We start from the raw sequence: 11,853 nt of genomic DNA on the forward strand, positions 1-11,853 counted from the left end.
AATGGGGGTGGTGACAGCCCTGGAGCCGGGCGCCCCGCAAGCCTGCTCAGGGGCCTCACTGTGGCTCTGGGCCCGACCTGTGGGTCTTCGCAGCGCCTGCCCGGGCTGGGGCAGGGATGAGAGGCGGGGAAGGGCCAGCTGGGGGCCCATGCGCCCTCAGGAGGTCAGCAGACACGCAGACGCGGGGGCCAGAGCCAGCCCCTGAGGTGTGAGGTCACCGTGGCTGTTGGCAAGTCTCCCCCTCGTGGTGGCGCCGCCTGGAAACAGCAACAGGCCCCAGACAGGTGTAGTAACTTCCTGTCCGGCAGACGGGCCCCCGGGGTGCTGGCCAGGCTCAGCCTGCAGGCGGCAGGACCACCCACACATTGCCACCTCCCGCGTGGGCGCTGGCGGCCAGCGTGGGCAAACGTGCCCAGGCCTGGAGCTTCTCCCCCCGGGCTCCCGGCAGTGCTGCCTCGGCCGAGGGCGCCCGCTTTCCGCCTGTGGGATGGAGGCCAAGGCTGCGCTCAGGGCCTGGCCTGAAGACCCAGGACACGCGCAGGAGGTGGTGGCACGGCTCTTGTTGCCGACACCTCGGGATCCACAGCCACCGCGCGATCCGCGACAGCCGGGCGTCCCCACCAAGTGCTCCCAGAGCTCGAGGGCGTGGCCAGGACTCCAGTTTCCAGAAGAAAACAGATGGCCCGGGGAGAGCACCGGCCCAGGGCGGCGGCGGCCCCCTCTCCCTCCTGTGGCTGGCCCTAGGCTCGGACCTCTGGGCCCCCAGCCGGCCACGGGCGAAGCAGGCAGGGGAGATGGGGGGCAGGTGCTGGCCACGCCCGGCGGTGTGGACCAGGCCCAGGAGGAGACAGACCCTCTGCTTGCAGCTCCAGGGCCAAGTGCCTGTTGTGTAGGGGCAGGTGGGCGGCAGGTGCTTCTCAGGTGCCCGGGGTGGGGGAGGACGGGGGCCGGGAGGGCGGTGGCTTGGCGCTGGGGGCGGGCACGGCGTCAGATGCAGGTGCAGCAGAGGGTGGAGCAGTCCAGCTTGGCCGGGGCGCCCGCGTCCCCCGCCTTCCTGTTGACTTTGGGCAGCAGTAGGACGAAGGCCATGGCCAGGGCGCAGTGGTAGAAGCTGTGGACGTAGGTGTGGTCCCAGTCCTGTGGGGCGGGGGATGGCCTGTGGGATGCCTCCCCGAGGAGCAGCTCCGCTCCCAGCAGAGGCCACGGCCCCTGCCCGTGAGCCCGGCACATGTGGCACCTGTGGGATACCGCCCTCTCCTCTCTGCCAGGCCCTGGGCCTTTCCCTACCCCGTACCCTGCCCCTCTACCAGGAAGCCTGAGACCCCTCCCTCCCTCCTCCCAGCTCGGCCTCCCTCCCTCCCTCCCTCTCCCCCCCGCCCCCCCGCAGGGCTGGGCCCTGCCTCTCAGATGCCAGCTCTCGGGAGGCAGGGCCCATCCTTCTGGGGGCCCTGGGCCCACCAGGCTCCTGTCAGTTACTCTGGGAGGAACCGGTCGTCCTCAGCTGGGCAGGGCTGCACCTGCCAGGCCCCCTCCCCCGGGCGTGGTACCTCAAAGAAGAAACGCAGCATGAGGGCCAGCGCCCCGAAGCAGAGGCCGGGGCCGATCTGCTGGGTGTAGACGCTCTTGTCGGGGTACAGCCCCTTCTTCTCCTTCATCTTCTGTAGCTGCGGGGGGGGGGGGTGACAGCGTGGCGTTAGCGGACAGCCCCCTCCAGGGCCGCACAACTGCTGGGCCCGCACACAGTCCCCGGCCACCTTGGGGCCAGCAGTGCGGCTCAGGACAGTCCCTGCCGAGCCTGGACCACAGGCCAGTTGGCCAGAAAGACCCCGCCCCGCCCCCAGCCGGGCCCCCTGCTCCCCTCCTGCCTCTTTGGGGTGGGACAGCCCACCTTGCACCTGCACCTTGCAGCAGAGGGCAGCCCTGGGGGCCTGGGGCCTCCACCCTCGGCCGCTGCGGACACTCCTCCCCCATTGCCCCTCGCCAGGCCAGGGGGTGCGCGAATGAGGACCCGATGCCCCGCTCTCCGTCCTCTGTAGTTACTCCCTGGCCACAAGGGACCGAGGGCTTTCAGTGGCATGTTGGCCCTGGGGACGGCCAGACGGGGTGACCCCGGTGCAACTGGCCAGCAGGGGCGGTGCCAGCCCAGGCTCACAGCCGGCGGGCCCGGCCCTGTCCCCGCCCATGGATGGCGCCGACACACTGCTGTCTACCCTCTGTTGTGGAAAATCTAAAATAAACTCCACAGCAAGTGGCCCGTCTGCTGCCCCGTGGCCCTGTCCACAGCCCGGGCCTTGGGAGGTCTGTGGCACCGCAGGGGACGGTGACGGCCAAGTGCATTCTGTCCTGGAGAATTCAAGTAGGCCCAGATTCAGCCTGGCCAAGGCGGGGCCGAGCCAGGGGCAGGAGGGGTCCACGCACGAGGCCCATCCTGTTGCCTGTCCCCGGGTTGGTGCTGCCTCCCCTGCCGCTGACCCCCGAGACTTCCTGTGAGGTTGTGGGTCTCCCCGTGCCTTAACCAGAAGGCACAGCCAATCCTGTGCCCTACAGAGGAGTGGGCGTGTTTCGAAAGCTCCCCACAGGCCGGGACTTGACGTTGCTCCCAGCATCTGTGAAATGGGTCAGTGGCCCCTGCTGCATGGCCCACCCCCACCCTCTGCACCTGTGGGGGCCAGGCTGGGGCAGAGCAGGGGTCTGAACCCCGAGGTTGCAGGTGGAGCTCCGATGGGTTAAATGTGATGGGGGGTTACTTCGCGGTTGGGCTGCCGCAGTCAGGGAGACCCGGCCCCGTGTGGGGCCTCCTGGTCCTTGTTCCCCGGGTCCATCCTCTCTCCCCTGGGCTAGTTTGGGGGTTTGGGGGCCTCATAGCCGGGAGGGTCTGGGGGAGGTGGGAGACCCCCGGAGAGACGATTGGTGTTGGAAACCGACTCGGGCTGTGCCTCCGTGCTGGCACCACACTCAAGGCCCGTGCCCTCCAGGAAGTCCTCCCGGGCTAACCCAGGCCTGCTCCCCGTCAAGGCCGCCTCTCTCACAGCAGCCGCGACGCTCCCGCTAACTAGGAGCGCTGGCGTGTTGAAGCTACTGCTGCCGGGGCTCGGGGGATTGTCCCGACCGGTCTTGGAGCCCACGCGGCCACTCAGGGGCAGGGCCTGTCTTACACATGTGGGGGGCTCCGAGGTCGAGGACCCCGGCTCTGTGTTAGCGGAATTCCTGTGTCCCTGTGCGGGGGCTGGGGGAGGGGCCCTGGCTGGCCCGGACATACCCACTTGGCTGTGATGATGAGGACGGCCGTGCCGATGGGGCCCGAGTACACGCCGTAGCCTCGGCGGTCGTGGTAGACGCGCACGGCGATGGTCAGGACGCCCAGCATCCCAAATGTCGACCTCTGGGGCTCGTCGAAGTCGGCCAGTGCTGGGGGGGGGGGAGAGAAACGGGGAGGCTGAGGGCTCTCCCTCCCGCGCCCCTCCTGGCCGCTGCCCCCGCCCCGGGAGGCTCCCGCTGGGTGGCTAAGAGGTCTGAAACGTGGCCGTCCCCGCGGGCACAGCAGCTGCTCTGACGGACATGAGGGAGCGAGTCCCCCGCGACCCAGGGGATGCAGGGCCCGAGGCCCGAGAGGGCGTCTGAGTCCTTCCCGGGCACCCGGCCTCGGGGGCCGCTGCAGGGGTGAGTTCTGAGCAGCCCAGGGTGAGCAGGGGATCCCCGGGGAGGGGTGGGGGTGGACGCACCCCCACGTGAGTCCCGGGCGGACCCACCCTCGGCTTCCCCGAGTAAGTCCCGCCACCCTCGGCTTCCCCGCGTTGGTCCCGGGCGGACCCACCCTCGGCTTCCCTGAGTGAGTCCCGCCACCCTCGGCTTCCCCGCGTGGGTCCCTGCCTTTCGGGTTTGTCCCAGGGAGCGTCTGCTCCACGTGCTCAGGGAAAGGTGGGGAGGAGGGGACGGCAGGTCCCGCGGGTTGGCTCTGGGGCCCCGGGGTGGGCCGAGGGCGGGCCGAGGGCGGGGCCGGGCCGGCAGCGGCGCAGACACTCACCCATCAGCGACACCCACATGCTCAGCGCCGTCCCGTACACGCTGAAGTGCTCCAGGATGTCATGACGCATGAAGCAGAGCACGGAGAGCCCGGGCCCGCTGCAGGCGTGGTGCAGCTGCCGGGAGCCTGCAGTCAGCGGGGGCGGGTGCGGGCTGGAGCCCCCGCCCCAGCTCCCAGAGGTCCCAGGATGCTGGGGCCTGTGCCTCGGTCTGCCACCTCCCAGCACGCCCCTCACAGAGGCTCACGGGGATGGGGAGGTACCGTGCCTCTTCTCTTGAGTGGCAGGACCGGGGGCCCCTCGTTCCCCACCCCCCTCCTGAGCCGCAGGTCCCTTCTGCATCCGAGAGCAGGCAAGCTTGTTTGTTTGCCACTGTCTGGATGTGCGGGTGGTGCCAGTCTGTTTTCAGGGCTGTGCGGGCTGGGGTGGGGGCTTTCCCTGTCCCAGGCCCCTCTCGGATGGGAGTGGGCATCGGAACATGGAGGAGGGGCCTGCTATCCAGGGCGGGCCTCTGTGGCACAGTGGGTCACACTGGCATCTGCAATGCCGGCTGCTCCACTGCCATTCCGGTTCCTGCCGTTGCGCCTGGGAAGGCAGTGGGCCCCTGCCATCACACGGGGGACCCGGATGGAGCTCCTGGCTCCTGGATGTGGCCTGGCCTGGGAAGTGGACCAGCAGATGGAAGACCTCTCTCTCTCTCTCTGTCTCTCTGTCTCTCTCCTCTCTCTCTGTCACTCTGTCTTCCAAACACATAATAAATAAATCTTGGAACACGCTGGGAGCCCGGGTGAGCTGGAGACCTGTGGTTTTACCAGGTTCCGGTGCTGCCGCGGGGACCGCGCTGGGAGACACGCCCAATGCCACTTTTGGTTTCTGCCTCTTTACCATGGGGGGGGCTCAGGGGCCCTGCGTGGACCGCACACAGGTCCTGGGGGTCCCCGTCCGCCCTCCGGCCCCTCGTTTTACAGCAGCTTTGAAAGGCGGGGCCCCTGTGGAGAGCACAGCTCTCTGCTCCTGCACCCACATTTCACCATTTAAGGCCGATGTAATGACTTGACATAATGATTTTGACAAGTTCAACCGGCATAAACAAGCCAGGAGGCCAGCACCGTCCACTCCTGGTGAGTCCAGCTCAGCAGGGGGAGCAGGTGCCCAGGAGGCAGGGGCACCATGCAGCGGCAGGGTGAGGCGGTAAGTTGGGGTCCATGTGCAGAGCGCACACTGATTGCAACTGCAGGACAGAGGCCTGGGAGCGTCGGTGGAGGTCCCGGCCAGATCCGCCCACAGACTGTGCTGGGCTCGCAAACTCCGGAGGGACGCTGGCCAAGAGGCTGGAGGAGGTAAGCAGGTGCAGGCTGGACGCCCTCCCGGCTCCTCTCAGAACCACACCTCCACCCTCGCCCCGCCCCTCAGCCACTGCCTGCACCTCCCCTTTCAGCCCCCATCGCTGGGAGATTCTGGGTGTCCCCCAGCTGCCAGGCCAGAGCCTGTGCCCCACGCATGCAGGGCCAGGGAGGCGGGGAGCAGAGCCGGGCCCCAGACCCACAGGGGCCTCCCCCCCAGCCCCTGCTTCCTTCCGGCCAGGATGCAGCATGGGGGCTGTGAGGGGCGCCTGCCCGGGGGGGGAGGGCCAGGGCAACCCTGGCTGTGGGGCGGGAGCGGCCGGCCCTGTTGGGGAGAGCCCCTGCCCTGGCTACGGGAGCGTAGGTGAGTGGCTGACCACTCTGTGCAGTGGGACGAGGACCCGCACCCTGTGGGGCTTTTGGGGGTCCCCGGTGGCCAAGCACATGGCGTGGGGTCCGACCCAGCAATGGCAGTGGGGGAGAGGCCGTCGGGGAGGTGCCGACGGTGGCTTTGAGGCCAGAGGACATTTGTCACAGGAGGCAGCTGCCCCTGCCGCTCTGGGAGGGGCGGGGCAGCTCTCTGGGGCTGGCTGCAGAGGCAGCTGTGGGCCCAGCTCAGCCCAGGCAGGCAGGGGTGCCCGGTCTCACGCGGTCCTTGGGGACAGAACAGGCTTCTGTCCCCAGCCTGAGGCTCTTGGAGCCGTGGACACGTCCCCTTCTGCGGCGGGCCCCGCTTCTCATCTGTCGCAGAGCTGACCCCGGCCGGAGCCCCGGGAGGAGCAGCCGAGAGGCGCTTGGCAGTGTCTGAGCTGGGAGTCGGGGAGAGGGACACTGTGCAGAGACTCAGTGGGGAGGCGCAGAGACCGAGCGAGGCAGTGTGAGCGCTCCTGGCCCAGCCTCCATCACCGGTGAGCGTGTCTCCCGCTGGACGGGGCCTGCCCCCGGGTCCCTGGACACAGGGGAGCACCACAAACAGGAGGGGTCTGTGCAGTGCACTCCCGCTGCCCCCCACCCCGGGGCCTGTGCACACCCTGCCTCTCGTGTTGCTGGCACAATTGGGCTAGACCATCTCAGGATGCAAGTGTGGAATGTGATCGTATGCCTGCCCACGCGGGAGTGCGTCCACAGGCCTCCCCCTGCTTGGAGCTGCCGGTGTGCACATGCGTGTGCTTGGCACGCTCACGGGGGCCCTGCTGCCAGGGAGCTGGGGTGGACAAGGGTGGTCTGACCAGGGCGGGGCAGGGGACAGGGCGGATGGACGGAGAGAGCGACGGTCAGCCAGGCAGGCGGAGGCAGATTGAGGGCTGGGGGGACAGCCAGAGAGACACGTGGAGGGCCGGGGCACCAAGAGCAGTGAGGGAGCAGCCAGGAGCTTCCGAAAGAGCCGGCGTTGCACGGGCTAGCACGCCAGGGAGCCGGAGAGCCAGCCAGAGGCCGAGAGGAAGGAAACGCGGCTCAGAACCCGGGCCGGAGCCGCGGGGGAGGGAGAGCCCGTGGGGGCCGTGGGGGGGGGGGGAGGCGGAGGGCAGACGGACAGACAGCCAGGGCGCGGGGCGGCGCTCAGACAGCGGGACCCTGAGAAGGAAGCCAGAGGGTGCCAGGTACGCGCTGCAAGGTGGATGAAATTGAAATCAGCCCGACAGCTCCCTGGAAGCCGAGCGCCCGACAGCCAGCCAGAGCCAGGCCGCCAGACAGAAATAGAACAGGAGGAGGGCTGGGGCCGGGAGGCCTCCGCCGAGGGAGGCAGCGCAGAGGGGAGCGGCCCCCGCCCCGGGCAGCCCCACGGTGCCGGTGCCGGTGCCGGTGCCGGGGTCAGCCCCTCCGGGCCCTTCCTTCGTGTTCCCTGGATCCACCCCCCCCCCCCGCCATAGCAGGAAGAGGTGGGGGAGGGGAGGCCTGGGCTCACACACACCTGGCACAGGTGGGGGGACGGAGGCCGGTGGGAGGCACGCCCCGAACCCCCTCCTCCGTCTCCAGACCCCGGCCCCGGCCCCCGACTCACCGCCACGAAGAACATGGTGAAGAGGTAGACCATGGCCTCCATGTGGAAGCGCCTCCTGGCGGCGACGCTGGCCGTGGGGAGGAAGGCCAGGCTGCTCAGGGTGGGCAGGAGCAGCTTGGCCACGAGCGTCCCCATGGGCCGGGAGGAAGGCACGGGCGGGCAGGGTCCCGGGCGGCGAGCGAGCTCCCTTTCGGCAGGGGCACCGGCGGCGGCTCTGGGCGGAGGCGGGGGTGCGACACATGGAGCCCAACAGCTGAGGCCACGTGGTCAGCTCCTGCCCTGGCTTTTTTTTTGGTGGGGGTGGGGGAGAGGACACAGGAGCCGACTCAGGGGGTCTGAGTATGTTTGTTTTCTCTGGGGCAGCACCCTGGGGACTTCCAGCCGTCTCCCCTGCCCGGCTCTTTCTCCACAGTGAGGCTGTAGGTGCTGCAGCGTGGGGCACCTGCCCACGGGTGGCAGGGGGCGAGAGAACCTGCGGTTTAGCCAACAGTAATTCCGAGGAGGAGCCTCTAGCTAAGGTGGGAGCCACGCTCGCCCCGCGGCTGCACCTGCCGGCCGGCGGCGGGGCTGGGCTGGGGGTCTGCTGTCGTTGGCTGCACTGTTCCTCCTGCAGACCCCGCCTGCGCCTCGCCCTGGGCTCCGAGAGCAAGGCTGAGGCTCGCTCTGCTTCCCCTCGCCCTTGGCAGCAGCTCCGTGGCCGGCCTTAGGGAAATCCGCTTCCCCTCGTGGAAGAGGTGGGGGGGCGGTGGGGGACCCCCCCACCCCGGCAGAGGAACGACGGCTGGCGGCTCCCCAGGCCGGTGGGCGGAGCTGCTGTCAGCGGCCGAGCCTTCTCCTCCATCTGATTCTTGTGCTGTGACCCCCAGGGGGCCAGGCACAGGTGCTGGGCATGCGGTCTGGGGGGCTCTGAGCTCCGGGCCCTGCATCCTGCGTTCTCCGGGCTCCTCTGAGGTGCGATTTGCCCAGGGGGTCCCAGTGGCTGGCTGGACAGAAATGCCCACACCTCCCTGGGAGCACAGCAGGTGCGAGGACCCGTGGTGTGGACACGTCTGGCACTGGCCCCTCCCAGAGGCTGCGGTCTCCCCTGCTTTGAGGCCTGGCCATCCCCGTACCCCACCCCCAGCTTCCCTTCCGGCTCTGAGCGCCCCAGAAATCGCTTTTCTGTCTTAAGTCACCTGGAGCCTGTTTCTGCTGAAAAGTCGGACGGCAGACACCCGGCCGTGCCGTCCTCCCGCGTGGGTGCCCACGGCCCTCTGGGGGCCGCCCCCAGCCCCTCCCGCGGCCTCTGCCTCTCCACCCCCCCCAGCCTGCCGCGCCCCTGCTCTGCTCAGCCTCCCTGGGAAGTTCCGGGGCCAGCTGAGGTCTCCTGTTCGTGCCCGCTGCCCTGTGGCAGATCCCCGCGCTGGGTTGCTGGACTGAGCCTCTCAGACTGCAGGACCTGGGGCGGGGGCTCGGGCTGGCCCCCTGCCCTGGCCTCCCCAGCGGGGCCTGGCACGCTGTGGTGTCCAACAAACCCTGGCCCAGTCAATGACGGCTGAAAGAATGAATGAAAGCCCAAGGGGGCGTGGCCGCCGCCCGGCTCAGTCTGGCCTCCGAGGAGGAACGCGCTTCTCTCTCCAAATGGGAAAAGCAGACCTGCGTGTGCGGCTCCAGGTGGGAGGCACGCAACCCCCGCGCGAGGCCTGGTCACCCCTGCCCCTCGCCCCTCCGCCCCTCTGCTCCCTCTCGGATGCAGCCCCGGGCCCAGCTTCCGGGAGGAGCGGACAACAGACCGGTGGGGGCTAAGGGAGGGCGCTCGGGGCCAAACACCCGGCAGAGGCTGAGCTCCATTCCAGTCGCAGCTGGGCGCGTGTGTGAGTGTGAGTGCGAGTGTGAATGAGTGTGAGAGTGTGAGTGAGAGGCTGCATCGCAGCTGTAAGCTCCAGGGCCAGGGTTGTTCGCTTGGGGCAGGGGGAGTTGGGGGTGTGTGCGTCCCGCAGTTAGGGAGGAGGGGCCGGAGAGGGAGGGCCCGAGGGGGCAGACAGGTGGCCGGGCTGGGCGGTGGCAGAGGCTGGACAGGGAGCGGCCCTCCAGAGTGGAGGCGGGGGGCAGCTGTCTGCGGCTCCTGTCCGAGCCTGGCCTCCTGGCCACAGCCCAGCTGGCTTGGAGGAGGCGTCCAGCGCAGAACAGGACTGAGATGACCCTCGGTGCTCCCTGGAGCAGAGGAAGTGACTGAGCCGGGGCTGGGAGGGGGAGGCGGCCGCCCTGCAGGCTGCTCCCGTCCCTGTGGACACGGAGGGAGGGCAGGACGGGGCCAGGCCATGGCCGACTCGATCTGGGGGCTCTGAGCCAGCCATGGTGTGAGCTGGGGTCCCTGTTCCTTCCCACCCCAAAGTGTCCCGTGCCCCCTCCCCCAGCCCCACTGAAGCCGCTGGGGCTCGCACAGGGTCACAGCCACCCCCACCCCATGCTTGCTGCAGCCTCAGCCTCTCCCCACCCCCGGGGGCTCATGTCTCCCCTCTCAGGACCCCCGTGGCACCAACAGGCCAGGCTTCTTCATTGTCCCGTGGTCCCACGGGCCCCTTCGTGGGGGGCACGCCTCTGCGCTCCCCACTTTACAGAGGAAGTGGCAGGAGCTTGCTCCCGGTCACCCAGCCGGGCTGGCTCCCAGTCCTGGCCCTTCCCCTCCCCCGCTCGCCCTGCGGGCCTGGGCTGGGTGCAGGGTCTCAGGGCTTGGCTGCGCTCTCAGCCCCGGGGTGGCCCAGGCGGCACTCCTCCTGTGCCCAGCAGGTGGCGCCGGACCCAACGGGACCCAGGAGGGATCCGTCCTGGGACTGGGGGCACGGGCTGGGGTGTGCGGCCTGACCTGCCCGCCCCTCCCCCACCGGGCCCGGGAGCAGCCGGTTTTCTAGCAGATGAGATGGCTGAAATGCCAGGCACGCCGCACGCCGCGCAGCGCCTGCCCCCAGGACACCTGTCTGTCTGCCCGGCCCAGAGAGCTGGGCCAGCTGCTGCACTTGTGGCCTCCAAAGTTGGAACACCGGACCCACGTGCTGTGTAGCCCCGGAACACGGCGGGGCTCCGTGTGGGGCCCCCCGAGCTTCCCTGCCCCTGGTGGGAGGGAGGTGGCTCCCCGCGCCCCGACCCTCTCCTCGGACAGCGTCCCCGAGCGTGTCTGCGGCTGGGGCCACCAGCAGCCGGATGACTTCAGCCGTTGGCCGGAGCCCTCCGGCTCTGCGCACCTGCTGGGGGGGGGTCCCACCTGGGGGGGTCCCACCCCACCCCTTTCTTGCTGCCGGGCCTCGGCACGCCCCCTGCCCGCCAGCCTGTTTCCTTGTCTGTAGCCTGAGCTCATGACACAGCTGCCCAGGAACTGGTGGGGAGTTGGAGCCGCGCCCGCCAGCAGAGGGAGGCCAGAGAGGTTGCTGCACTCGCCTGGAGCCACCCAGCCGGAGAGAGGTGGAGTCAGGCTTGGCAGTGGCAGGCTGGCTACGGATGGTGGTCACGGTCTGCTCGCCCGCTCGCCGCATGCTCCTGGCCTGCAGGGTGGCCTCCTGAGCACGGGCACCACGGCAGAGCCGCGGGACAAAGGGCTCTGGGGTGCACTTGTAATATTTCTGGGGGTGACCTTCCCGGTTGTCAGGGCGCACATGGGCCAGCGAATGTCCAGCCCCAGGGCCCAGAGCGGAGCCCGTGGGGACAGCTGGCTTCCGCCCTGGCCTGGGTAGGGGCCTGTGCACAGGGCTTCGCTGTTGGAGTTGGCCACTGCCCCCGGGCGCTTCTCCTGGGGCTGCCCCCCCAGGCCTGGTTCCAGCTGGCCAGACGGTTCCTTGGTGGCCCTGTCCCTGCCGGCTGGGGTGTGTCCTGGAGGTGCTGGGGTGGCCCAGGTCCCGGGCTGTCGATGCCGGAGTCAGGAGCCGCTTTGGACCCCGCGTGCAGGCCAGGCCCGGCTCCCAGTGTGACTGTCTAGCACCAGCCACCCAAGCGGTCACTGCGGGCCCCCTGTCCCCCAGGCTCGCATCTCCAACCCTGCTCCGCCGCTTCCCCGTGGCCTCTCCCTGGATGCTCGGACATGGCGGAAGCTGGCGCTCTGGCTTCTGGCGCTCTCCTCCCCCGGTAGGCACCGTCCCCAGCCTTGGGGCCTGCACCTGGGGCCCTGGCCTGGGGACAGCGGAGGGGGACGCCTCGCCTTCACCCCTGCAGGACAAGGAGCCCGGCAGCGCCAGGAGCTGCCAGACACACCCGTCCTCCCTGGAGCCCCCGCCACATACTGGGTGTCAGAGGCACATGGCGGGGGATCCTGTGACACAGGTCAGGGACGACTCCAGCCAAACCCCAGGAATCCCAAGCAGCAGTCAGGCCTCCTGTGGACCTCAGGAATGGGGGCTCCTAGAGGTCAGGGTGGGTGGGGCAGAAGTGCAGTGGCTGAGCGAGCTGGGGCCACACACCTGCAGAGGTCACACAGCCAGGAGCTGGCTGGCCCCAGGGCCCGCGGCCCAGGCCCAGC

The 11,853-nt window shown here is 69.4% G+C and overlaps 1 protein-coding gene across 1 annotated transcript; it reads right to left on the reverse strand.

Annotated features, from left to right (window-relative positions):
• Positions 1-543: 543 nt before the first annotated feature.
• MYMK (myomaker, myoblast fusion factor) lies at positions 544-7,623 on the reverse strand. Its single transcript, XM_070058751.2, has 5 exons — positions 7,368-7,623; positions 4,025-4,139; positions 3,260-3,408; positions 1,548-1,664; positions 544-1,137 (listed from the first exon to the last, which is right to left on the reverse strand). Exons 1-5 carry the CDS (start codon positions 7,500-7,502, stop codon positions 988-990), a joined length of 666 nt encoding a protein of 221 aa, XP_069914852.1. The 5' UTR covers positions 7,503-7,623; the 3' UTR covers positions 544-987.
• Positions 7,624-11,853: the final 4,230 nt, after the last annotated feature.

The sequence above is a fragment of the Oryctolagus cuniculus genome, chromosome 1, assembly GCF_051225735.1.
Source record: "Oryctolagus cuniculus isolate XC-2025 breed Fujian yellow rabbit chromosome 1, ASM5122573v1, whole genome shotgun sequence".
Classification (NCBI taxonomy): Eukaryota; Metazoa; Chordata; class Mammalia; order Lagomorpha; family Leporidae; genus Oryctolagus; species Oryctolagus cuniculus.